This window comes from Esox lucius, chromosome 1, assembly GCF_011004845.1.
Source record: "Esox lucius isolate fEsoLuc1 chromosome 1, fEsoLuc1.pri, whole genome shotgun sequence".
NCBI lineage: Eukaryota > Metazoa > Chordata > Actinopteri > Esociformes > Esocidae > Esox > Esox lucius.
The window spans coordinates 17,318,659-17,345,944 of NC_047569.1; the positions used below are offsets into that span (position 1 = coordinate 17,318,659).

The 27,286-nt window shown below is 43.0% G+C and overlaps 1 protein-coding gene and 1 long non-coding RNA gene across 2 annotated transcripts in view; one reads left to right on the plus strand and one right to left on the minus strand.

The window, feature by feature from the left end:
* Nucleotides 1–486: 486 nt before the first annotated feature.
* nf1a (neurofibromin 1a) overlaps nt 487–27,286 on the minus strand; it is a 79,643-nt gene continuing 52,843 nt past the window's right edge. The window contains 21 exon segments of the mRNA XM_034291578.1: nt 487–1,675; nt 8,444–8,660; nt 9,446–9,492; nt 9,665–9,807; nt 10,318–10,418; nt 10,924–11,165; nt 11,405–11,562; nt 11,658–11,793; nt 12,066–12,197; nt 13,031–13,157; nt 13,276–13,416; nt 13,593–13,694; nt 15,120–15,261; nt 15,352–15,413; nt 16,687–16,901; nt 17,781–18,060; nt 19,336–19,476; nt 20,007–20,200; nt 21,873–22,075; nt 22,223–22,563; nt 22,812–23,244. Coding sequence (XP_034147469.1) covers nt 1,533–1,675; nt 8,444–8,660; nt 9,446–9,492; nt 9,665–9,807; nt 10,318–10,418; nt 10,924–11,165; nt 11,405–11,562; nt 11,658–11,793; nt 12,066–12,197; nt 13,031–13,157; nt 13,276–13,416; nt 13,593–13,694; nt 15,120–15,261; nt 15,352–15,413; nt 16,687–16,901; nt 17,781–18,060; nt 19,336–19,476; nt 20,007–20,200; nt 21,873–22,075; nt 22,223–22,563; nt 22,812–23,244 — 3,700 coding nt within the window. The 3' untranslated portion in view covers nt 487–1,532.
* On the plus strand, nt 18,457–26,077 carry LOC105012834. Its single transcript, XR_828196.3, has 3 exons — nt 18,457–18,815; nt 24,540–24,607; nt 24,944–26,077. It is a non-coding gene; the product is annotated as an uncharacterized LOC105012834 (long non-coding RNA).

Genomic DNA, 27,286 nt, shown 5'->3' on the forward strand with positions numbered 1-27,286 from the left:
TGTACAGGATAAATCATTTTAGGCAGCAGGGTATACTGGTGATTGTATATTAGATGATCCTTACAGTTTACACTGGCAGCTCTGAAGTCAACACACAGAGTGAACACGTTAGTTTCTATATAATTAGTACCTGTTCTTTTCCGGAGCAAGGCATCAGTTTATTTTACACGTTAATATACATGTCAGAAACCCCTGACAAAGGCACACCATGGATAAAACAACAACCCAAACTGTGTGAGGAACATCTCAATTATTATTATTCATAGGATTAGTTATATATATATCCGTTCTATACATCTATATACATAAATATGTATACAACTGGAAAAAATCTGAATGGCATGATGTGCATCCAAATCCAGGTTTCAAGACTGTGGCTTGACGGTTTTGCTGACAACACGACGGTCACGGGCTGCTGTAGCCTTGCTGTGTGAAGGCTTGGTTTGGACGTAGATCATGGAGTTGGAGCTGAGGCAAGAGGCTGTCCTTCAGTTTACACGTCCAAAATCTCAAACGTTTCCCCCTGGGCACAATGATGTCATCATGGTCCAACATGGATGCCCACATTGATTCGCCATGTCATCTTCCTATGTCAGATAATGCAACAGTCACTAAACATCAGATTTGTATAACTACCCCAGAGTACACCACAGTCTGTCTTCTCCAATGGGAGGCTAGAACAGCCAAGTGGGTAAAACAAGCAAGAATGTGGCAGAGCCAAGCACGAATTAGCAAGATCCTATTGGCGCATTCTAGCAAGTATTTGCATATTTCCTTTAGCGAAATGCCTATTTTGTGAAGTGTTCTTGTGCAATAAATCAATTCGCTCTTGCATTTTTCTTCTAAATAACACTTAAGAAACTTTGGCAAATGGTAAGTCTACAAAATGTTGTCCACACTGTTCACAATCTCAATGTATATATCAGTATATTGTTTTGGGAACCAAAACTTATATTGAAATGTTTGAACAATGAGATAATCAGTAAAATGTTGGCCCAGTGCAGTTCCTCTCTATTTGTCCCACTGCGGGCCAACGGTCATTCCCTCATCGCTCTATCTGATGAGAGGAACCACTTCAGATTTATACATCAGTGACATGCAAATGACCAGTTCTTACACTGAACAGATTAAACTCTATTGAACTCCTATCTAGATTAATGGAGAATTCTATAGGCAAAGAGCAAACACAAAGCTAACTACAGAAATACCTAATAATTTCAGACTGATGTCCCCCATCTTGACCATTTCAGTGCTTTCTAAAGGCTAAAATAAAATAAACTCCTGGATCATGTTTTTGTATGCAAATAACATCCACCCAAAGCAATCTTTTCCCAACAATCAAATGAAAACACAGTGACAAGCGCAGCTACTTCTCCATACAACACTGACCGTCAAGTTGGGCAATCCATTAACAAAACTAATAAGGGCAAAAAAAGAGTGCAGCATGTCTGGCACGGTGAGCCAGGAGGGGCCTTTCGGATGGCTATTGTTCTCTCCATCATTGACTCGTTTGTTCTTTCTATTTCTTTGTCTCATACTATCTTCTTGATGCTAGGCCTCTTGAAGCTGCCTGCGCTGCGCTGTTTCTGCACCTGACTGGCGGAGCCATGGCGGGTTCGTCCGCCGGAGGACAGCGCCGCACTGGGGGAGAGCTGCACATTCTCCTTGTCCACACCTGGATAGAGAAGAGATCAGAATGGGGTATGTCATTCTATTACAAAGATTCAATACCACTCGTGAACAGCAGATGGCGATGTGTCACAGCGTTGGTCTACAGGTGAAACTTAAGGGCGTATTCTCACTGTGAATGAACTCTACATCTCTAGCTTTCTCTACATTTTCAGACAGGGATCACTTTTATTTGGCCCTGAGCCCCGTATTTTTATCCGATACCCACACCAGTAAACTAAGATTAATAACCTTTATCTTTTTTTTGCTACTGGTTACAGTCAGTGGGCATCTCACTTAAATTTGCTGACATTATAATAGTTATGTTAGTGTTGATTTACTAAGGGTTACAGTGTTTGACCTTGCTTAACCTCTTGAGTCATAAGGGCAAAGAGGAAGAGTACCTGGGACAAGGAGGTGATGTTGTGCAAAAACAGCTGACTTAGAGCAAGGCAGAGAGGCTTCACAGAGAGAAGCATGGAAAGAGGAAAAAAGGAATGAATGACCATATCAACATAGAGAAAGATGTGATACTAAATAAAACAAGAGCAACAGATGGAAAAACAGGGAGATGAGAGCAGAATATGCACTAAATGGAAAAAATATATAAACTGACAGCCAGATAAATCTTCAGCATTGGCATGAAATTAGGATATTTCAATTAGGTTAAATTTGGTGCCGATACAGACAGTTAAAATGTATTAGAATTTGTGTAATGCAAAGACAATAAGGTGTTTTATGAAAAGTTGAAATGTAGACTGTGGGTAACTTAAAATGATATTACTTCTACTCCATTTTCAGAACCAATAACAAAACAAACACCTACATTACTATTCAAATGTTTGGGGTCACTTTATTTTGTGAAATAAAATAACATCAAATTGATCATACATACAGTGCAGACATTGTTAATGTTGTAAATTACTATTGAAGCTGGAAACAGCTGATTTTTAAGTGAATATCTACATAGTCAGAATATCTACAGAAGTCCATTATCAGCAACCAACAGTCCTTTGTTCCAATGGCATGTTGTGTTTGCTAATCCAAATTAATGATTTTAAAAAGCTAAATGATCAATAAAAAGAAAATAATTAAGATGGAGAAAAGAACACAGTGAAAAAAGGACAGACAAATCTAAGTTTGAGATGTTATGGACAGAAAAATGACACAGACATAACACAGTTTGTCTGTGTTATGGATCACAAAGAAGAACATTTGTGAGACAGACCAAATGAAAAGATGCTTGAGGAGTGCTTGATGCCATCTGTCAAGCATGGTGGAGGCAATGTGATGGTCTGGGGGTGCTTTGGAGGTGGTAAAGAGGGAGATTTGTACAGGGTAAAGGGGATCATGAAGAAGGAAGGCTATCACTCCATTTTGCAATGCCATTCCATAGCTTGTGGATGGCATTTGATTGGAGCCTATTTTCTCCTACAAACAGACAATGACCCAAAGCACAGCTTCAAACTGTGCAAGAACTATTCAGGGAAGAAGCAGTCAGCTCTATTCTGTCTACAATGGAGTGGCCAGCACAGTCACCTGATCTCAATCCTATTGAGCTGTTGTGGGAGCAGCTCGATCATATGGTATGTAAGAAGTGCCCATCAAGCCAATCCAAATCATGGGAGGTGCTAGTATAAGGTGAAATCTCGTCAGGTTACTTCAACAAATGAATGCTAAAGGTCTACCAGGCTGTAATTGCTGCAAATGGAGGATTCTTTCATGAAAGCAAAATTTGAAGGACACAATATTTCAATTAAATATAATTATTTCTGACCTCGTCAATGACTATTCTGAGCCCCAAGGCTTACACCCACTACATTATTGGGCTGGGGGATTTGGGTCAGTTATCCTCCTCCTTTTTAAATTCTTTGTAAATCTAAGGAATGCGCTCTCAAAATGTTCCTTATGTCCTGCTCTGTTTAAACTCTGGAGGACATGAGCCTATGGACCACACCTCAGGACTACTAGGCCCAAAGACTTGTAGCTGTCCCTGTCCAAAGTCCTCCTGGTTGAGTTGCAGATCAAGTAGCTGACGATACCTGACAATTTGGATGCCACTCCCACTGACCATTCCACCCCCCTGATTGTCCCTGTCCATCTGGTCATGCTGCTGACTTGGATTATGCTTTACAGACTCTGGACACAGCCCACATGCACTTATTAATGATTACAATTTGTTCTCTTAAAATGTTTACCCTGCACAGCCAGAAGGGGACTGGCCACCCCCCTTTCTAGGTTTCCCTAGCCACTGTGCATCAACTATGTTGTTGCTTGCTCTCTGGAGTTTCAGGCTAAGTGCTGATGTAAAAAGGGCTTCATAAAATATATCTGATTGATTGATTATATTTCCTATTCATTTTGCTATATTTGCTATTCAAACTCATTTCATGGAAAACAAGAACATTTCTAAGTGACTCCGAACTTTTGAACGGTAGTGCATGGTTTTCTAAAACTGACCACTAGAACTGCTATTAGCCAGGGGATTCAAAAAGCAGCCAAGTGAGAAAACAGTAGCACAGATGGACAGGTGATGCGGATTACCACAGTTTGCAACCATAGGCTTAGCTGGGGCTAGCGTTAGCAGCCCAGGGATGCTCTATGGTTGTGATTTGTACCAGATGTTTTCGGTGGTGTCGTCTCGTCCAACGGCTTGTGGTGGGACAGAGTTGGGGAGCGTCTATAGACTACAGCACCATAACCCAGCGAGTAGAGCATGATGGAGATGTTATACCCAGACCAGACCGGGAAAGAGAGCGAATGGGTTACTGTTAATTGCTGCAAGCAAGAAAGCACAGACAATAGTGACTTGCTACAAACAAAATGTTTGGTGGCAGTAACTGAGTACTTCATACTTCTATAACTCCCTGCATATTTCAAACACTACATATAAAGCATTTGTGAAATGTAATTGAGGGCTTGTAACACATTGACGCTATTGTACAATGCTTATTTGAAATCTTGCTAAATTTGATTATTTAGTGTACAGCAACAATGACAGTTTTAGATGCAGAGAAAGCTAGTGTGAGCGCTAGAAATAAAAGTGCAACAGGACGGAAAAATAACCTGGCCACAGAAAACCTTTTATTGGTATGACTCAACTATCATCATAACTGGTAGGTAAGTAGCCTTGCAGCATCTGAGCAATAACAAGTTGGCTTGTTTAAAAGGGGAATAACAACACATTTACAAAATGTGTCTAAATTCATGAATATCTTCATGTACAGTTGTGCTCAAAATGTTGCATACCCTGGCAGAAATGTTGGCATTAATTTTGAAAATATGACTGATCATGCAAAAAAAAATAAAATTTTACATTTAAGGAGAGTAATCATATGAAGCCATTTATTATCACAGTTGTTTGGCTCCTTTTTAAATCATAATGAAAACAGAAATCACCCAAATGGCCCTGGTCAAAAGTTTACATACCCTAGAATGTTTGGCCTTGTTACAGACACACAAGGTGACACACACATATGTAAATGTCAATTAAAGGTGAATTTCCCACCCACATTTGTGGCTTTTTAAATTGCATTTAGTGTCTGTGAATAAATTGTCAATGAGTTTGTTAGCTCTCACATGGATGCACTGAGCAGGTTAGATACTGAGCCATGGGGAGCGGTGAAAAGAACTGTCAAAAGACCTGCTTAACAAGGTTTGGAACTTAATAATAATGGGAAAGGGTATAAAAAGATATCAAAAGCCTTGCAAATTCCAGTCAGTACTGTTCAATCACTTATTGAGAAGTGGAAAATTCAGGGATCTCTTAAAACCAAGCCAAGGTCAGGTAGACCAAGAAAGATTTCAGCCAAAATTGCCAGAAGAATTGTTTGGGATACAAAGAAAAACCCACAGGTAACCTCAGGAGAAATATAGGATACTCAGGAAAACAAGAAACCAGCCAAGCCTAGTTCAGCCGGTCTGCAATAGAAAGTGAAGATTGTTGCTGACTTCTTGAGGTTCAAACCCGGGTCACCCACATGAAAGACTGTGTCATTAACCACTACACCACAGGGCTGTACATTTATGTTATTAACATCACAGGTTCCTGACCTTAATATCATTGAGCCACTCCGGAGAGATCTCAAACGTGCAGTTCATGCAAGACTACCAAAGACTTTGCATGACCTGGAGGCATTTTGCCAAGACGAATGGGCAGCTATACCACCTGCAAGAATTTGGGGCCTCATAGACTATTAGAAAAGACTGCATGCTGTCATTGATGCTAAAGGGGGCAATACACAGCATTAAGGGTATGCAGACTTTTGAACAGGGGTCAGTTCATTTTTTTCCATGTTTTGTTTTATGATTGTGCATTCTGTTATGAACTACAGGTGAACGTGAATCCCATAAGAAATACAAGAAATGTTTTGCCTGCTCAGTCGTGTTTTCTTTCCATATGGTACATATATTACCAATTCTCCAAGGGTATGCAAACTTTTGAGCACAACTGTAATTAATGAACTTGTGTGCACACAACCCTCTCACTCAGGGAGAGCAGGATCACGCTGTCACAGACGTTGCGCCAATTCATTGTGGTGAGAAATGTCAGTTGTGGGTTTTTAAGTTTCCCTTTTCTAAAACCTTGTTCAAAGATGACTAATTTGCTTGTGTAGTAAGCTTTCTATAGGGGGATATATAGACAGGTGACAAATTAAAGGAAAATCTGAATAAATGGGTAGAGGAACATAAATGCAGATGCTTCCATACAGATGTACTGCATGATACAATTAAGCAGTTAACATCCTATCATGGTCTTTGGCATATATACAAATACTGAGCAGGCCCAGTTGACCTCCATCATGGATCAAAATGGCAACAGGAAAGGATCTAAGTGACTTTGAAAGAGTGACTGCACGCTCTCTGCATTCTCTCAACCAGCTTCATCAAGTACCTTTTAACCAGGCACACCTATTAAGTGAAATGCAGGTACCTACCTTATGAAGCTGGTTCAGAGAATGCCAGCAGTATGCAAAGCTGTAAGCATGGCAAATTATGGCTGCTTTGAAGAATCAGTGTTTTACTTGTTTAACACTATTTTGGTTACCACATGATTTCATGTGTGCTATTTCACAGTTAGGATGCTTTATCTATTATTCTACAACATGGAATATAGTAAAAAATATATATATATACTGCTCTTCCAGGTGTGGTTACGCTTTCATGAACATGCTGAATTAAAAAATCTTTAATAAGCACATTTCCCCGCAGTGGATATCGGTCGTCTGCAGTTCCGGAATACAGACAACTCCCCAGCCCGTGCGGTTTCATTTAAGTACTCTGTCGGTTTGCAGGTTAAACATCATTTTTCATTTTTACACAGCTTTCGATGCTCAAATAGGTACCAAGGTGATTTTTGTACTGCAGGCCATCGCATTTAGTATTCAAGCGGCAGAATCTGGGAAGGCCAGCAGCTGAGAGTCAGGATAGGAACTCTTTTTTCCCCCCATTTCCGGTTATCTTGTCAATACCTCTTGACTTACTTGTTTCTTATTTGTTTTGATTATATGATTAGTCCTGACATCGGTCGAATCTCAGTTGACCAAAAAAAAAGTCTCAATCCCAAACATTCTGGGGCTTCTGAAGTCTCCTCGTTTGAGTTCTGTGTTTTGAGGGCCAGCCTTCTCTTTGCAGTGACTGGGTGGTTTGGGGCAGCTTCCACTAATTATTGATACAACTGCGCTCACTGGCATATCCAAACACTTGGATATTATTTTGTATCCAAAAAGTTTGATATTTCGTACACATTTGCAAATATATGCATTTGAATTACAAAATCTCTAACTTCTGTAGAAATGCTTGGTGGTCTTTAATTTGTTTCAGATTCAGTCTGACAATCCTCCAACAGAGAGTTTCTATCTAGAAAAATTAACAAATTCAATAGTTTACAGTTGGAGGCCACTGGTAAAGTAATGTACTTATACCCGATACCAGTAGCAGGCCGATACTGGGCTCATGTACTCGTACTCGTAGAAATATGCCGATACCACGTCATGGAAACATTAAGTGAAACTCGATGGTTGTGTCGCCTCTGGCCGCCTAAGTATAGAATATATAACTCAAATTGGTAGAGCGGAAAGACGGAGATGCCAGCAATGACACAAGTAGAGTGTAAGTTCTGCTCGGCTAAATTATCGAGGAAGAAAGAAAAAACGCTAATTTAACGCAAGCAATTTGATAAAATGTCGTTAGACAACATAGGGCAGAGTTCAAGGAGTATGCTAATGCTAGCACTGCAGAACCACAACAACAGCTAACTCCACCATTGGAGAAGCGAAATAAAAAGTCCAGTGACAGCCCGCGGGCAGAAAAAAATGAAAGAGCAGAGCATGAAAAGATTCATTGAATCATGCACACTTTACTATCCTACGAGCATCAGAGCAGAGCAACAACGTCCAGTCCTGCACGTTCAGAGTATCTGGCTGCGTCTGTGCATGCACACGTTTGCGTTGAACGGCCAGTAAGTGGCTGTCACATTGACATAACAAGTAGCCGTCGTCTGAGCGATGGACTAAGCTAACTGTCACAACTCGATAGCTACAATGGATTAGCGTCATGCAGGCAATAGAGATTTGGCAGCAGCAATAAGACCTCCGGTCCTCCGGTTTTGCCTTCAAAATAAAAGTCTGTGGTGGAACATTATATACATTCGGCAGCAAGAACAAGACTTCAGAATTTCGTATTTAGATAGTATTGTGTAGAATTGTTAATGTGCTGCCAATCTGGATGGACCAATATAGATAGTATTGTGTAGACTTGTATATGTGCTGCTAACCTGGAGAGTGCTGCGAGGTGGCCAGGGAGGTCATGGAGTTGGACAGGTTTAGGTTAGCGGTGATGCTGAGCTGGCTCTGAGTGACGGGGGGGTAGGGGGAGGTGGGGGTGCGGAGATGCTCTTCGCTCCTCTCCTCCTCTGTACCCGGCAGGTAGCTGTCAATCAAAGCTTCCAGGAACTTGACAATCAGCTCAGCATAGTCAGGGATCTGAGTTTGCTGAAGGGTTGACATGGAGGCAGGGACAGAGATGGGGGAGAGAGGTAGAGGTGGGAAGGAGAGAGAGGCAGAAAAGCAGGTACAGTTTGGAATAGTGAGCACAAAGAAAGAGAAAGGAATAGGGAAAGAGAGAGTGAAAAGAGAGAGGCGTGAACACAGGGCAACAAGTTCACCGTCCAATGTCTCCATGAGCAAAATCACAAGAAAAATGTATCCTCAGTGGCTGGCCAGGCTAGAGTATGTTGTTTCATGACTCCCTTGCTAATAAACAACTTCTGTTTATTGAAGGAAAATGGAGTGAGGGAGAATCACTAAACACATCGAAAACAGAGACCGTAGGAGCCCCGACAAGCTTTCATGGGCTACACATACAGCCCTTAGAGGATTAACAACAGGCCAGTGACACAGCTCTTCTCCATTTAATACACAGCTTATTATTAATTTCTCATTCACTTTGACACAAACAGATGGAAATTAAACCATATGGCTCCATGGTAAAACCTGGCATGGCAACAACTCATACCTCTAAGACCACAGAACAAGACAGAAGCTGCTTCCTGACCGTGCTTATAATATGAAGTGTTTACTCAGAACCACCATAAAAGGAAGACAGAGGTGGACAGAGCCGAGGCTGGGGAAGGAGAAAGGGAGGGATCTCCAATAAATCTCTGGGCAATCAGCAGACTCCCAGCAAGTCTGTAATTGCTTACCGAGCTGAATTCGTCCGGCGAGGCCACGTTGCCTTGAAGAGAACGGAAGGGAAATATGAGGGCAATGAATCATACCTTTGAGAAGGGCCCGGCAAACCTCCAAAGTCCGTTGAAGCCAAAGCCTGTGTGAGAGAGGGAGAGGCGGTATGATGAAGGGAGGACAGTATCACTGGCAAAGTTTTACGGCTATAGAAGAACACACTCCATTACAGTCAGAGAAGATGAAGGATGAGACAGAGGAACAGATGGGTAGAGAGAAAGGGGGCGAGAAGTCCTGTGGATGAACATATGTACTCTGTAGATAGGAGGGCTGGTATTGTGGGGGAGACTCTTCATGGAAGACCACGCTCTGGACAATGCCATGCACTGGGTTCAGCAGGTTGGCATCCTGGCACATGGACAGCAGCGTGTTGATCTTAGAGTCCAGCAGGTTGTGTCTGGGGAGGACGGAACACACGACACATTCAGTTGAACAGCAGCTAGCGAGATACCCTGACAATCAATATAGGCAGTGATGTCAACTTCAAATAATTCACAGAATGTGCAGCAGTTATACACCCATAATTAGACTGATCAACAGTCCAGCTCTAGCTAAGTGCAGGACAGAAGACCATTGGACTTCCTCCTAAAACCAACTATTTTGGGCCAAAACAACCAGAAAGAACCAAATTGGATAAGAAACCTTAAGATGATCACCAGATTTGTATGATCTTTTTTGTCAGAAATGCTAATTAACCATATGCCGGTTCTTTTTTCAAGCTTAAACTTTTTAAAAGATAGAGCTGCATATGGAACTCTGTTTATTAAAACTGCAACAAATGGCCACCGCAGGTTTCGCCTAAGACCCATTTTCAAATCAGAATCAATTAAAAACCCTGGTTCAAAAAATGCTGCTTTAGGGTATATGTTTGCTAATCCCTAGGAGATGTTGTGGCATGTTTACTTACACGACTGGAAAGACTTTTGGGAAGACAACGCTAGCTTCAGCTAAGTACTCATACAGGATCCTTTGGTCAAAATCATCTGTGGTGTACTTGACCTGGGTGGCCTGGGACACAAAAACAGAGAGTATACAGAGTGAACCACATTAAATGCTGGAAGCTGTTTCTCCCTCCTAACTGGCATTTCATTCATCTCTTCATGATGACTACTCAGATCGGCCTAAACCGGCCTAAACCGGCCTAAACCGGCCTAAACCGGCCTGTGGGCGGAATAGGAAAATAAGTCTGATTTATTTCATAATCTACTATGAAATAACTAAAAACCAACAAAAATCATACCAATCATCATGGACCAACATTCAATGTTTTTGACTGTGTCCAGCTCGCTAATAATGACCTAAATAAAAATGAGGCAGAGCTGGATAGAGTACTAGTAAGTGCAGATTTGGTTCGGGAGACATTTTCATTGCAGCCCGCCTCGATCTTGTTGAAGGCAAAATGTGAGGCTAAATTAGTTTTATACCCCTGACACAGACCCTGCACACAATATATAACTGCTGCTTCCAGAGGACCCATAAGGGAGGAGTGCATGTCTGTTTGTGTTCCTCTCACCAGCACAGTGAGCAGAAGGGCCTGGACTTTGGGGTCGGTCAGCACCTCTTCATCCAACAGAACATTGGACTCAGTCACAGACACCTTGCGGAGGTGGGAGTTGCCCATTCTCTGGCTCTCGATCTCGTAGTCATTCTCGGCCACGCGCCTCACCTTGGGTGGGCTGGTATTGCCGGACTCCATCTCTGGCCTCTTTGGTGCCTTGCAGTCAGACATCAGGTGATCGAAACTCTTCCTGGTGCCTGGGGAGAAACCCAACACAAAGGCAGTGATGAGGCAATGACTGTAGATGCTGACCAGAGGGTCAAGGGCAGGGATGGGCACTTCTGTTTAGGGTGCGGGGCAGGGCCCCCCCTGAAAAAACCCCAACCTGAATTAATCAGGAAGGGCCACAGTGGCACAGGGGTCTAAGTGTAAAGGACTGCTACAGAAGCCCTGCGACAATGTTCTTAGTGTAACGAAGCAGTATTGTTCTGGTTACCTAGCAGCTTCTTGGTGTTGGCCTGGGACGGCTGGCCCATGTCTAGGCTCAGGGACTTGCGTGTCCGGGGGCTGATCTGCCCCACTGCAGGGTAGTAGGGATTCAGGTAGCTCTCTGACACCTTGGGAGACGCCCATGGCTGGCTCTCTCGGAGCATCCTGTGGGAGATGATCACCACAAGCCAAGACATTTACAGACGGAAGGTACGCTGAAAATAAATGGCAGATGGAGCTTACTGTCAAGTGACTCTCACCTGCAGTTGGAGTCTGGGTGGTGCAAAGAATAAGTATCCATGGGAACGTTCTCCACAGCCATCTCCGACAACAACAAAGACTTCCTGTGTTTCAGACTGCAACGGCTACGCACCTCCTCTGACACGGTGAGAAGGGCTTCACACACACACACACACACACACACACACACAAAAAACACACTACACTGGACACGTTCCCATCACTGCAGAAATCCTCACGAAGAGAGACCTCTCAATTCCTGATTGTACCTCACAGGGCATAGCATCCGTTCAACTAAACACGTATCTCAAAGCATCGCATGGCGCGCTACCCAGAAAGCCCATCGGCGGTGTGGAGAGCTAGCTGCATCTGATTGACAGGCTGGAGGCCTGGTGAGTCAGTAGGGGTTTGTGTGTGGGGAGACTGACCTGCCAGGTAGGCCACGCTCTGGGTGTTCACCTCAAACCGGTCACAGTTCAGGTGCTTCCCAACCAGGGCCAGCAGCGTGTGGAGGATGCGGACCGTCCGGGCCACAGTTGCGGGGGATGGGTGTCTGTAGCCTTCACGCAGACACAAAGGGGAACGAGGTCACCGCTCAACGCACTGTCGACTCGGTACATTTTAGCAGGGCCCCGTGAACACAACACGGTTAGCTTTAGAACACAACAAGACCTAGACAGTTACACTGAATTATATGCAGCTAGTGACAAGGAAAGCCTGCAGAGATAAGCAAAAACATCAACAACTGCTGCCAAGCTCTTTGTTTCTGCTGGACAAGGACACATTGTCAATAGAGCCTGTTTGACTCCCTGACTGAGTGGGGAAGACAGATTCCCATCAGTGGCTGCTGCCAGGCCAATGTCTTCCAACCACCCAGTCTCTACGTAGACTACACCCCTCAAAATGACATCATCTTACACATTTGGAATGGAATGGTTACTTGAAATCGATCGAACAATGGTTAATTTTTTAGTACTTTCACAAGAGAAGTTGTTAGGGCCTAGATGCAGAGCTGAAATATTGATGTCCAACATTCAGATCACAAGAGCAACCAATCCGTTTTTTCTTTCATATTTTAACTGTGTCTTTTATAGTTGACCCCACCCCCCTCCTCTTTCTACACATTCCAAGCCAGCTGGCACTTCCTGGCACTTCCTCCTCTTGGCTGTTGGATTCACTATGAGTTTCCATGCGGTTCTTCTAGATCAAATACAGTACAGTAAACATATTCCTCCCCACCAGAACAAACCTGCTGCCACCTTGCTTGTCAATCTGTACTATGATGCCGACAGTTCATCCAAGTGTTTGACCAACATCACATGGAGTCAAAATATTTCACAGAACAATTCTTCACACACACGATGAAACCTTAGTCAAATGCCCTGGGTCCTACCTTTGAGCAGGTGTCCCACCAGAGCAAAGTTGAAGTTGGAGCTAAAATTAAGGCCCACAAAGTGGTCCATCTGTTTACAGTGCCACTCTAGAGGACGTCTGATTTCCATGAACACCTCCTCTGGACTCTGGATGGCGAAAGGAGATTGACAGAGATCTATAAGTTAATATATCTGCTAAATTGTCAGACACATGCTGGGAATACGACGGGAGAATGAGAGTGCGCCTGCTTCCCCTTGCACGTACCTTGTCATTGAAGACTCTCAGGGTGTCCAGGGTGTGCAGGTTCTGCTCCAACAGGGCCGTCCCGGCAGAGAACAGGCTGACCTCATCCAGCTGGAGCACGGCCACGGCCACCCAGAACACGGCCTTGTGCATGGGGGAGTCCTGGAGCACAGCAGGAGGTCACAAATCACACACCGGAACGCCGCCATGAATTTGCAACACAGCGCTCATCTCGCTGATCACACACCAACTGGGTTCTTCGCGGACGAATAGAACCCTGGCAACACAGAGCATTGGGTCAGGGGCTGCATGTGTAGCCTGCTTGAGGTTTGGCGTACCTTACTGAGAAGAGGCTGCAGCTTGGTCAGAGCGATGACCGTGGCCTCAATCAGAACCTGGCTGTTGTAGTTATCAGGGCCCTTTAAGCAACTCTCCAGACCCTGTAGAAGAAGCACAGGGAGAGAGGAGGGGCTGGCATTAGAGGACCAACACTGGACTGGGAAGGGGGAAGTAAAGACAAGGAGGAAGAGTGAGAATAGTGAGGGAGAGAGTGGAAAAGACAGTATGGTAGCTAGTGCATCATTAGACTCCATTGACCTTAATGGGTTGTTGCCCTCACAAACACTCTGTTCACTGCAGAATACAGATGGGGCACATACACACGGCACAGACAGACGGCCTTGCCAAGGGTGGGATGAAAAACTATCATCACAATGAGCTACAGTAAGGAAAAACACACTCAGCACTACTACAGTATTGTTTGTGTGTGTGTTTGTAGTTTTGTGTCTGTTTCTTTCTATTTACAGTACTGTTTGTGTGTGTGATTGTTTGTATGTACAGTATTGTTTGTGTGTGTGATTGTTTGTTTGTTTGTTTGTACAGCATTGTTTGTGTGTGTGTGTGTGTGTGTGTGTGTGTGATTGTTTGTTTGTACAGCATTGTTTGTGTGTGTGTGTGTGTGTGTGTGATTGTTTGTATGTACAGTATTGTTTGTGTGTGTGTGTGTGTGTGTGATTGTTTGTATGTACAGTATTGTTTGTGTGTGTGTGTGTGTGATTGTTTGTTTGTTTGTTTGTGTGTGTGTGTGTGTGTGATTGTTTGTTTGTTTGTATGTACAGCATTGTTTGTGTGTGTGTGTGAGATTGTTTGTTTGTTTGTTTGTGTGTGTGTGTGTGTGTGTGTGTGTGTGTGTGTGTGTGTGATTGTTTGTTTGTTTGTATGTACAGCATTGTTTGTGTGTGTGTGTGTGTGTGATTGTTTGTTTGTATGTACAGCATTGTTTGTGTGTGTGTGTGTGTGTGATTGTTTGTTTGTATGTACAGCATTGTTTGTGTGTGTGTGTGTGTGTGTGTGATTGTTTGTATGTACAGTATTGTTTGTGTGTGTGTGTGTGTGTGTGTGTGTGTGTGATTGTTTGTTTGTTTGTACAGTATTGTTTGTGTGTGTGTGTGTGTGATTGTTTGTTTGTTTGTTTGTATGTACAGTATTGTTTGTGTGTGTGTGTGTGTGTGATTGTTTGTTTGTATGTACAGCATTGTTTGTGTGTGGGTGTGTGTGTGTGATTGTTTGTATGTACAGCATTGTTTGTGTGTGTGTGTGTGTGTGTGTGTGTGTGATTGTTTGTATGTACAGCATTGTTTGTGTGTGGGTGTGTGTGTGATTGTTTGTGTGATTGTTTGTATGTACAGCATTGTTTGTGTGTGGGTGTGTGTATCGATGCAAACATCATATTGGCATTCAGGAGTCTAAGCCATGTTAACAGAGTAACTTTGAGTGTTCATTAAATAAGTGAAAGGTGAAGTGGCTAGCCAGGTACTGTGGCACAGGTCACACAGGTCACGGGCAGCCTCTCTGTAAAGCCCCACCCGGTCGATGCTGAGCAGGGGGCTGGCCTTGCTGAGGATCCTGATGATCTGTTTGATCTGACCATGGGTCACCCTCTTACTGATGCAGCCAAACACCACCAGGGCTCTGGGCTGCAGGGACGGGTTGTACTGGAACGCAAACCTGCCAGCAGACAACATAGATGGGGCTGAGATGTGCACATTTATCAACAGTGCTGAAAGTGAAACTGTCTCATGGAAAAACGGAACGTACTTCTGAGCCAGGTCGGTCCACTGGTCCAGCCACTTACACGCTGGGATGTCCCGCATGCAGGCCTACAGCAGAGGACACAGTCAGACACTGGGATGCTTTGTTTCTGGGCTCTATGTATTTCAGGCACTATACATAAATTGGTGAGTGAGGGTGTGTATGTGGAGGTTGACATTAAGCTATCAAATGCAGGTGCCTATAAAGGGGTTAAACCGATTCCAAAGAGGCTGAGCCTTTCTTGAAAAACATGTCTTTAATTCCTTAGAGATGGTGGTGTTGAATTTTCAGATTTCCAAAATGTTTCTTCTTCGGGTTGTTAAAAAAAAAGCTATACAATAGTAGAGAGACCTCTAGATGTATAGGAAATATCTGAGACAAGACGTAGTTAGCCTTTTAAGACCGCATTTATTGTAAATTTGATTTTTAAATCATCACTACCCATTCTTCTGGTCAACTGCTATTTGTGCTTATGTTAAATAAACTACATAGTGAGTTAACATCTTTAGAAATGTATCTTGTTTGCCAGAAATAATATTAACTCCATAATTATTGGGACACATCAGCTACAAGGCATGTATTTTCTTAAGAGTGCATTCAGGCAATATCTGTTATCAGGAACACACTAGGGTTTTCTGATATACATATGCGCTTTGTCTTTACCAGACAAATGTTTTGGCATATTTTCAGTCTGGAACCTGTCGGGTTATACTGAGTGTTTTGGCATATTTCCAGCCTGTAACCGGTCAGGTTATACTGAATGTTTTGGTATATTTTCAGTCTGGAGCCTGTCGGGTTATACTGAATGTTTTGGTATATTTTCAGTCTGGAGCCTGTCTGGTTATACTGAATGTTTTGGTATATTTTCAGTCTGAGGCCTGTCGGGTTATACTGAATGTTTTGGTATATTTTCAGTCTGGGGCCTGTCGGGTTATACTGAATGTTTTGGTATATTTTCAGTCTGAGGCCTGTCGGGTTATACTGAATGTTTTGGAATATTTTCAGTCTGGAGCCTGTCGGGTTATACTGAATGTTTTGGCATATTTTCAGTCTGGAGCCTGTCAGGTTATACTGAATGTTTTGGTATATTTCTGGAATTTGGAATTTAAGGGAACACTTTCTTAGACTTTGGTATTCTGTTGTGGGTTGCTAAAGCATGTGTACAAATACAACAGGATTCCAGTTAAATTAACATTATCTTTAGGACAGAAGCAGTTCTTTGGCACAAAATGTCATTAGGCAGCCTGGTACATTTTACATGCCTATCTGTTCAGTTCGCTTGACCTGGGTTATCAGGTAACCGTTACCATCAACCCATGGTTTGTGTGTGTGTAACAGCACCTCCATGATCTCTAGCAGAGCCTCGGTGACCGTCTCCAGGGAGGACAGGGCAAAGGTTTCCCTTTCGTAAGAGCCGGGGGAGAAGGAGCGTTCTCGGTAACTGGATCGGAAGGCTATAACAGCCGCAGACTTGACCTTGCTGATGCCGAACAGCAGGTAGAACTTTGGCAGACTGAACTCAGTCAGGCTCAGCCTCAGAACCTGCTTGGTCTCCTCTGGAAGACACAAAGACAAAGGGAGAAGATTACCTGTTGCTCCTCTGAAAGAGAACCCGGAATGCTGATGTCGTTACCAATCAGCTCAACACAAACACTAGCTAAATCAAGCTCTACTAAAGAAAATGTTATGGTTCACTAATAACAGATTCGTATTTTACTTGGTAAGGAGCTTAGGGGCATACCTAAAGCCAACTGAAGATCAACCAAAGCTAGCACGGACGCTTAAAAACAGAATCCCTTATGCCAGCACTGAAGCTCAAAAACAGAACACCTAAAGCCAGCACTGAAGCTTAAAAACAGAACACCTAAAGCCAGCACTGAAGCTTAAAAACAGAACACCTAAAGCCAGCACTGAAGCTTAAAAACAGAACACCTAAAGCCAGCACTGAAGCTCAAAAACTGAACACCTAAAGCCAGCACTGAATCTCAAAACAGAACACCTAAAGCCAGCACTGAAGCTTAAAAACAGAACACCTAAAGCCAGCACTGAAGCTCAAAAACTGAACACCTAAAGCCAGCACTGAATCTCAAAACAGAACACCTAAAGCTAGCACTGAAGCTTAAAACAGAACACCTAAAGCTAGCACTGAAGCTTAAAACAGAACACCTAAAGCCAGCACTGAATCTCAAAACAGAACACCTAAAGCTAGCACTGAAGCTTAAAACAGAACACCTAAAGCTAGCACTGAAGCTTAAAACAGAACACCTAAAGCTAGCACTGAAGCTTAAAACAGAACACCTAAAGCTAGCACTGAAGCTTAAAACAGAACACCTAAAGCTAGCACTGAAGCTTAAAACAGAACACCTAAAGCTAGCACTGAAGCTAGCCATTGAGGTATAGTCCAGCTGCAGAGAACAGTAGGTGTCCTTCCTCACCGCTGAAGTTGAGCTGTGAGCAGGTGCAGAGGGAGTGGATGATGTTGATGACCAGGCCGTGCGTGGAGGCTCTGAGGGACAGGGGGCCGGTGGCCACCAGCAGGGTGACCACGTGGAACAGGTAGGGCAGGTGGGCGGCCACGTCCAGGGAGTTGTTGAAGGACAGCATGAGCATGTAGCGGGCCAGGATGGCGATGTCGTCCCACATCAGGTGCTGCTCCAGGGTGGGGGTGGGAGACAGGCACGTCTTGTCGATGATCTTACACATACGGCCAATCACCTGGTAAGTGGGTGGGTGGAGACAGCCAATCATTAGGAGGTGTTAAGGTAGTCAATAACATGGAATAACAACCTTTCTGATTACCAATGATGTTGTATCTGCCAAGAAGCTGCTTTCATAAGTAATAAATAAATAAAAAAAAGACATAGACATTATAAGACATACAACTCCTGATCCATTTTTAATGTTGACAGAGGAGGCAGAGAAAAGACAGGAATGATTACATCTGTAAATAAAGCACAATTGGTTCACGCCTTTGGGTGAGAAAGTGCCAATGGGGATGAGACAAAGTCCCCTTTGTCCCCTATAGCTGGCCTGTCATGACATCAGTAGTGGCACATGCCAAAAAAACAACACCCACCCTCTTATAGATGAAGCATGAATTAAGATGAATGTATCAGAACACAGGAACCATGCACATTTACAAATGTGAAGCTAAATGTAATTAATTAGTCACTTAAATAGATGTAAAGCCCTAAGAGGGCAGCTGTGGCACTTCTAGCAATAGTACTACTGTTGCTGTTCGTTAGCAAAACATCTTCACAATGACAACCATTCACTACCACGCTTTACAGTGTCCATAATAGGAGCGAGGGCCAGGATTACGATTGTCTGCCCGGGCTGAGAGGGACTGTGGTTCTATCTCAGTAAGAGGGAGAATTGGGATAAACAGCTCACAGATTATAGACACTGAGTTGATGCGTCTGTCACTTTGGATGATATCACAGGAGAGAGGTTGTAACTAATCTAAATTGGTAAGTATTCTTCAATTTAAATTAAGCATATCTTTATTTTAGGATATTTTAGATGAAAATACTTAGCACTAACTTAACACTTAACTCTATGTGGTCTGGATCAGTGAGATTTTCTTTATCAAGCCTACTTTATTAGCTGGATGCATCTTCATATTGATAACACCAATATCTGTGCTTTTCTGAGTGAGAGGTTCTTGGGACATATGAGGTGATTAAGAGCACTAAAGTATTGTTATCGACCTCAGAGTTTCTGAGAGGAAAACGGTCTCCGACCAAAGGGTACATTGAGGACAAAGGACAGTGATGTCATCCATGTTGGGACAAGGCATATAACCAAGGAGCAGTAGCAGTGTTAGCATGAGGCAGCGACAAAGACAGGAGTGTTTGCTAAAAGTGTGTCTGGAAGTGCTATCTCAGCAGTGCTACCCGGGACATGTTAACATGAGCCTAACAGTATTGCTGACCCAGTTAGTAAGTTTTAACCAGCATAAGCCTGTCAGCTACTAGTTTGATTGCCCACCTTACTGGAGACCAGTTTGACATTTCCTGAGGCCAGAGCCACAGCCGTGTCGGCCATGACCTCAGCCTTGATGGAGCCCAGGCCTCCTGTAGCACTGGTCTTGATGAAGCTGTCCAGCACCACGTCCAACAGGTCGGTTATCTGGGGGCAGAGGTCAGAGGTCAGGTCCACAGGACACCAGCTCATATACACCCCTGGGTAATTTTATAGATTGTTGTATAGAACTGACAGGTCACAAGATCAGACACAAAACTGCCCATCTCCCACAATGCACTGTCCTGGATGGATATGAAAGCAATGGTTTGGGCATAAAAAGTTGCAAACTTTTCCATGATTTTAGACGGTGTTGTTTATTCTTTAAGTCACTCTGGATAAGAGCCTCTGGTAAATTACTAAAATGTAAATGTTACAGAGATATTATAATATTCACTGAAACTGTACCGTAATTTTTAACACCTTGCTTCTACTCTAAAGCAACCTGGTTTACATTTACCCTAACAAGTGTTGAGAAAGGGTCGCTAATTTTCTACGGATAAATCTCTATATTCAGATGCCTACTACATGAAAAAGAAATGAATAAAGTTTGTATAGAAAACACATGCTATGATTCACGGTGAATCTATGATGGGGGTCTATGGCAAATTATGGCATGTTATTGTGCTGATTCTCACCTGGCCGAGGCTGCCCCAGATCTTGGCCTGTATAGAGGGGTACATCTGCTTCTCATTGATGGTCATGGTTATGAGCTTATCCAAGATGGCGGTAACTCGCAAGCGTTTGGCGTCGTCGTTGTGTTTACAGAACCGCTCCAGGTTGAGCAGCCAGGGGGTCATGTACTCCAGACACAGGTGCTTCAGCTCAATACCTGCACACACAAACAGACACACATGCAGGCAGACACACAAACAGACAGACAGAGACAGACAAACAGAGACAGACAGACAGACAGAGACAGACAGACAGAGACAGACAGACAGAGACAGACAGACAGACAGACAGACAGAGGTTAGATAACACCACGTGTGTGCTGCAGTGTGGAGGTGTTCTAGTGAATGACACGGGCACTGAAAGCTGAGGGGTTCAGAGACATGGCTCTGTGCACACGGATGGACCAGGCACTCAAAAAGCCCCCGTTCCCCAACACAAATGGCTTTCAAATCACCTGTTAGGGCAGAGGTGTCAAACCGGTTCCACGGAGGGCCGAGTGTCTGCAGGTTTTTGCTCTCTCCTTGTACTTGATTGGTTAATTAGGTCACTGATTGGTTAGTTTCTACCCTCACCTGGTTGTGTAGGTATGAACTAGGAACCAATTTATAGGAAAAACCAAAAACCTGCAGACACTCGGCCCTTTGTGGAACCGGTTCGACACCTGTGTGTTAGGGACTAGCTGACATGGATCGTCACACCTCTCTGAGTGTAAATGTGTGTGTGTGTGTGTGTGTGTTAGGGTTTCTGTTAGCCAGCAATTGACAGCTTTTCGCTGATAAAATACACAACAAACTATTGCCAAGACGAAACAGACTCTGAATTCCTTTTAGAGTTGTATATGTTGCTAAGTAGGTAAAGCATTTGTATATATAGCTAAATGTATATATTGTTGTTTTAAAAATATTTTCAGTGTAATGAAAGTTAACCGTGACGTGAGACAACCAGATGAGCTAGATGCCACCTCATCATCACACTGAGGCAAGTAGCGTAGAATCCCCTATTATCAGCATATTCAACAGCCGTTTAAAAAAAAATCTTGTACAGAGTTTCATCAAGTCGTCAATATTTAGTGATAGTGACATAAAAATATTACCTAGCGTGTCATTCATTTCAGAAATATTATGTTATTATAATATTTTTTGTTAGTTGGTTTGAGACGTATCTAAAACATACAACCCCCCCAATACTTTTTAACAAAGCATAACCTAGCAATACAGTTTGAGGTTTAGTGCTTTGCACCTTGCAGTGTAGCTTTTGCCATTCTGCTGGTGAAGTCTTGTGGGTGTTAGTGGCTAAAACATCCCGTATATGGTGTGAAGTGTCCCTGACTGTTTTCTTCTTCATTACAGAGCATTCATAGTAGAGGTCTTCCTTGGCCTACCAGACTACTTGCAAATACTTTGCTCACCAGTGATTTCCTTCTTTTCAATGACGCGCCAGACAGTTTTTTTGTAAGCTTCAAGTTTCAGTTATGTTTCAGGTTTTTGTTGTTGATTTCTCAGCTTCGTAATGGCTTCTTTGACCATCACTGCCATCTCTTTGTTCCTCATATTGGCAGATATCAAAGGCAAATGCAAAGCACTGAATCAAGACTAGACAGTTCTCTTATGCAAGCAAAATGAAGTGACGAAACCACAGTTTTGACAACTGTCCCAACACTTTTAGAGTCCTAAAATAAGACACCATGTATAAAATGTGTTGTTATTTCTAAGTGGTGAAACCAATGCGTACACAAATGAATCAGTATCCCTCAGATTGGTAAATAGGGTTCACACACCTGTTGTTACCAAAGCATTGCATGCATGTCTGTGTTCGTGTGCCCGACTCACTAGACTTGCTGAAGCCGGAGATACACTCCTCCAGGAACTCCAGGGTGAGATGTGGCTCGTTGACGGCCAGTGTCTTGCTGATGGACACTATGAAGAGGGTGTTGTTGGCAGGGATACACAGGCCTGAGGTCTCTAGCAGTTGACCCTCAATCTTCAGGTTGAAGGTGCAGGTTAGGGCACACAGCAGGTTGTAGGCAGCAGACCTGTAGAATAGGCAGAGGTTAGCTTAATGTGTTATTCCACTTAAAATCAGGAAGCACGTGGAAGAATCTGGGAGTAAATAATGTTCTCCAAGACTTTCTCTGACTAAATCCCTACACATTTGCCCCAGGTTACGTTGAATGTTTTACCTGAGGCTGGGGTCGGAGCTGCCAAGGTTGAGCAGGGCAAGGTTGAGCAAGGTGCCAGGCACATCTTTGGGCCTGATTTTGGTGTGCTGAGGGATGGAGTCTGGCTGGGACAGCTCCCAGCGCGTTCTGATGTGTATGATGGACTGGACGATGGTGTCACACTCCTGGTGTATGAAGGTGAGGGGTGTGCCCTGGTTGGCCATTGTCAGGGTGAACTGGGTCTCATCCACCAGGCAGATCTCCTCAATCTCGGAGGCATAGTATACATCGTTGAGGAACACAGACTGGCCCAGGACTCGTGTGCGCTCTGCTGATGTCACCTGGACAGCTGTGGATCCCACCTAAAACAACAAAAACACACAACGACGACATCAGACCAGTCAGTCTCATACAAAGCAGCATTCGATTCAGCCGTCGACAGCCTTTTCTTTCAGCAACAACAAACCGATCTATTTGAATTGATTTTGTGCCCTCAATCAGCCCCTTGAGGAAACCGACTAGTCTTTGACGTCCCCACTTCCCCCGATCTGGACAGGTGTTGTGAGCCTGTGTGTTCATACGGTTACAGGCCCACAGAGCTGCGGCTGACCTTGATTGACACCTTGGTGTCCTTGTGGGCGACTTTGAGGGCGTTGTGGAACACCTTGAGGTCCTCCTCCAGGGCTAACGTGGCTGCTGGGAGCTTCTGTTGCTCTACCTCTACGTGTTCTGCCAGACGCGCCGGTGAGTCAATGAACTGCACCCGCTTGCTTCCCTTCAGGCCCGTCAGCAGCCTCTCGTGGTACTTGGTGTACTCCCTCACCCACGTGTTGCAGTTGTACACGTAGACGGCCGCCACGTTCTCGTAGGCGAAGCCCGGGAACACCACGAACCACTTGGACAGGAAGTCGGTCTTGAAACGATTGCTGGGACCCACATGGGTCAGGTCCACCACAATCTCATAGGGCTTGGCATAGTATGGCTTCAGGGTCAGCAGGACATGGTAGATGAGAAGGTCTCCATTGATCTGACCAGTCTTAAACCTGTGGAAAGAGAAGGGGGGGGAAACATATTGAGAACAGGTATGGTGTAACTGAAGTAATTGGTGCATACTTCAGACAGGACTCCTGAAGCACGTCCATCAGTCCATCCATCAGCTACACGGACACAGGGAGAACCCAAACCAAATAAGAACAGATATATTTTGAAGTGTGATACTTGACTAACGGTCAACCTGTTTCAAGTTTGTCTCATTTACAACCCCATTTCCAAAAAAGTTTCAACGCTGCACAAAATGTAAATAAATACAGAATGCAATGATGTAAAAATAATGTAAATGATTTTCACATCAAAACGTTTCAGAAAAGTTGGGACAGAGGCAACAAAAGACTGGAAAAGTTGTGTAATGCAAAAAAAATAAAATCAACCTGGTGGAATATCACAAAACAAAACAGGTCAGTAAAAGTATTGGGTATTAAAAGATTAAAAGGGTTTGTCAGAATTGAGGATGGGGAGGGGTTCACCACTCTGTGAAAGACTGCGCAGGCAAATAGTGCAACAATTTAAGAATAACATTCAATGTAAAATTGTAAAGAGTTTGGAGATCTCATAATCTATATTACATAATCATTAAAAGATTCAGACAGACAATCTGGACAAATCTCTGTATGGAAGGGACAAGGCCGAAAACTAATTTTAGATGGCTGTAATCTTTGGGCACTGCATTAAAAACAGAGACAATTCTGTAGTGGAAAACACTGTATGGGCTCAAAAACACTTTAGAAAACCATTGTCTGTGGCCCAAAATGGGCTTGTATTTTTCCAAAAACAATTTCTCAGTTTCAACATTTACTATTCTCAACTATACTCAATTAAATACAGGGATAAATTATTTTTATTAGCATTTTACACAATGTCCCGCTTTTTTGTATAAGGGGCTGCAAACTTTTTGTCTGTCAAAGAGCAGACAAATTCTGGCTAGTGATAAGTAATCTCTCCTGTCCTAGAAAGCATTTCAAATTAAAGACAGAGACAAGAAATACGTAATTTTCGACAATTAAACTCTAGTTAAAACATTTTTTGATTGCGAGCAGTATTATTAGCAGCATTTACTGGTAACTGGCTGTGTTAGACGGAATTCTATCAAGCACTAATTTACATACACATTTCTATTTCAGCATGCAAGAGACATCTGTATAACCAAGCCAGAAATAACCAAGCCAGAAAGATACCCCAGAGGAAGTGTGTAAAAAGTGTCATGAGAGATGGTCTCAGCAGGTGCCTCCTTTAACTCATTCAGACATACATTCGTGACTGATTCTTTCCCTAACATCTTTAGGCCAGTTCAGCGAGCCACTTTCTCTGCACCTACCACACACAGCATCATCAAGCTGTTCCCTTGTCTAGGTAAGTAATCCCCACATGCTTCAACATACAATGTGAAAACAAGTAATTTCTCATTCATTTTGTTTTAGTAGTGACATTCCGATTAAGTGGAAATTATTATTATTATTTATTTTTCTCTTTAAATGTATCGCTTGTATTACACATAAATTAGTGACACTCAGGTTTTGATTAAATGCTCTACAGTGGCAGATCAAAAATTAAGAAGAAGGCTCAAAGAAGGCTACAGCCATTAAAACATAATGCATCATATGGACAACTTCAAACATTAACAATCATAATAATAAAGACACTGCTTGAATGAACAGCGCAGATATTCTCTCTCTTCTCTCATTTCAGAGAACCTGAAACATGAACAGCATCAGAGTCTTTCTCCAGCCACTCGTTTTCCTTCTGATTGGAGTAGCTTCACACACCAGCAAGGCTCAGAACAATTCATCTAACTTCAACTCCACAATTCCAGAAACAAACAACAGCACAACCCTCCCATGCAACTGCCAGGACTGCCTGATTGACCCCCTGTTGGTTTTAATAGCATTAGCCTGTGCTGGGGGCCTGGTCCTCAGTCTGCTGGTCACCACAGTGACTCTGGCCTGCCAGGTGTGCCATTCGAGGCATCAGGCCGGTGCCCCACGCCCCGCACGCAGCAACATGGACCTAGTGAGTGGCACGGGCTACTGGGGCACGGACCACTCAGAGGGGGGAATAGTAGGGCCCTGCGACGCAAGCGTCATGTTGGAGGAGGTTGGGGTGGATGGAAAGGAGGATAAAAAAGAGGAGGAAGAGAGAGAGGAAGATAGAGAGGAAGAGTTGGAGGAAAGAGAGCAGTGGAATGCTGCAGATGAAGACCAAACTGTGGATTCAGGTACTACTGGAGAAATGGCCATGCAGATGCAGAGTCCCAGGGATTCATTTTTGGAAGTTCCACAGGATCTAGAGAACATGCCTCTAGTGGTGTGAATACATTGTTGCTTACACTCCTTCACCAGCCTCACAGAGCCATGGCCTGGCTAGGAGCTGAACTTCACTCAGGCACCGATATTAACAGGCCAGCTCAGCTCCAGTCTAGTGCCGCAACAAGTTAAGAGCAGTTTTTTCTATTGTCATTATTAAGCCTGCTACATGTAATCAATTTAGGAGCATTTACATTTGTTTTGTCAAACTTTGTTAGATAAACTCACATTCGCTTTGTAAAATACATTTATCTGATGTATATTAATTTCTGTTAAATCTGAGGTTAAGATTTACACTTAGTGGCCAGTTTATTTAGGTAACCCCTTCTAAAGCCATGTCGGACAAGACTTTGCCTTTTGCCTCCAGAACAACCTGAATTCTTCAGAGCATGGAATCTGCAAGGTGTCGCATGCGTTCCAAAGGGGAATTTCTATCGAACAAGCTCAGATATGCTCATTGTTTGCAGGACCGATTAATTTTTGTGAACTGGTTGGTGTACCTAATAAACTGTCCACTAATTTTATTGTTTCGGAGCAGAACTTTTAAATTAATTATATCCAGTCATGGGAAGCAGGATATTAGTTTGAAATAATGTGCTATGAACACCCCACTACTGCCAACTACTGAAGTTAATTGCCCTTACTGCAAAGGTCTGGGTTATTTCAAAAGGTGGATTATTCATATTAATCGTACACTTTGCCAACTTCCCATAATGGCATTGGTACTGAGAATATTTGATTAAGTAAGTGATGAAGAAGGGGCATGTTTTTCTCTGGAAAATAATACAGGAGTGAAAAGTGTTTTTCACAACGTTGCATTATTTTTCATAGAAAGTATCCTTTTTTTACTGAACCAAGGCAATCATGTAACATATTTGGAGCCTTGCTAGTTAGCTACAGTCATTGCCTTGGTAACCAAACTGACTAGCTAGCTTAGCTAACCCAACCATCAGTAATATCTCGCTATAAAGAAAATGTAATTCAACAATGTTATATAATTGTTCAACAATGTTTAAAATTTTACTTTTGGAATGAAATTCTTAGCCATTGAATAAATTAAACCATGCTGGGTTTTCTACTCTTGGGTGACAGTGGAACCAAAGTTGTTGCCTGGGATGTAAAGACCAAAAGACATGAATACTCCAGAATGCCCTTTAAGCCAATTAGAATCAAGTATTCAACAATGTCATGATATAGTTAAGTGTAACAATGGGTACTGAGCATTTGGAAAAAGGTATTTGTTGTTGAAGATAATTGAGGAATTGTCAATGTTAGCAGGATTTCTTGGTCGCAACTTTGGTCACCAAGATTTGAGTATGCATGCTTCAGAACAGGACTGATATGACGTGTTGTCTCCACTTAGAAAGGACCAATTTAAATTCCTTAAGCACTTTTGCAAACTAAATAATAACTAAATATGTTGAGAAATGAACTAACTATGGGGTTATGGCTTTTTGGCAAATAAAATGCATTTTATCTCCCAGTCTCCTTCTCAAAACCAATTGGAGAAGATCATACGGAAGGACTTACTCAATTGATATTCATTTGAGAATCATTCCAGGCAACACATTTTCGTTGCTTGTAAATTTTTTATTGAGAATTTCTTTACAGTACAATCCATATAGGCTAATGGACATCTGAATTTCTACTTCCTAAGTTGTAAAGACAACACGCCATAACAATACGGTCTGTGTAACAGGCGTGTCCACTAAGCGTTTTAAAGAGATAA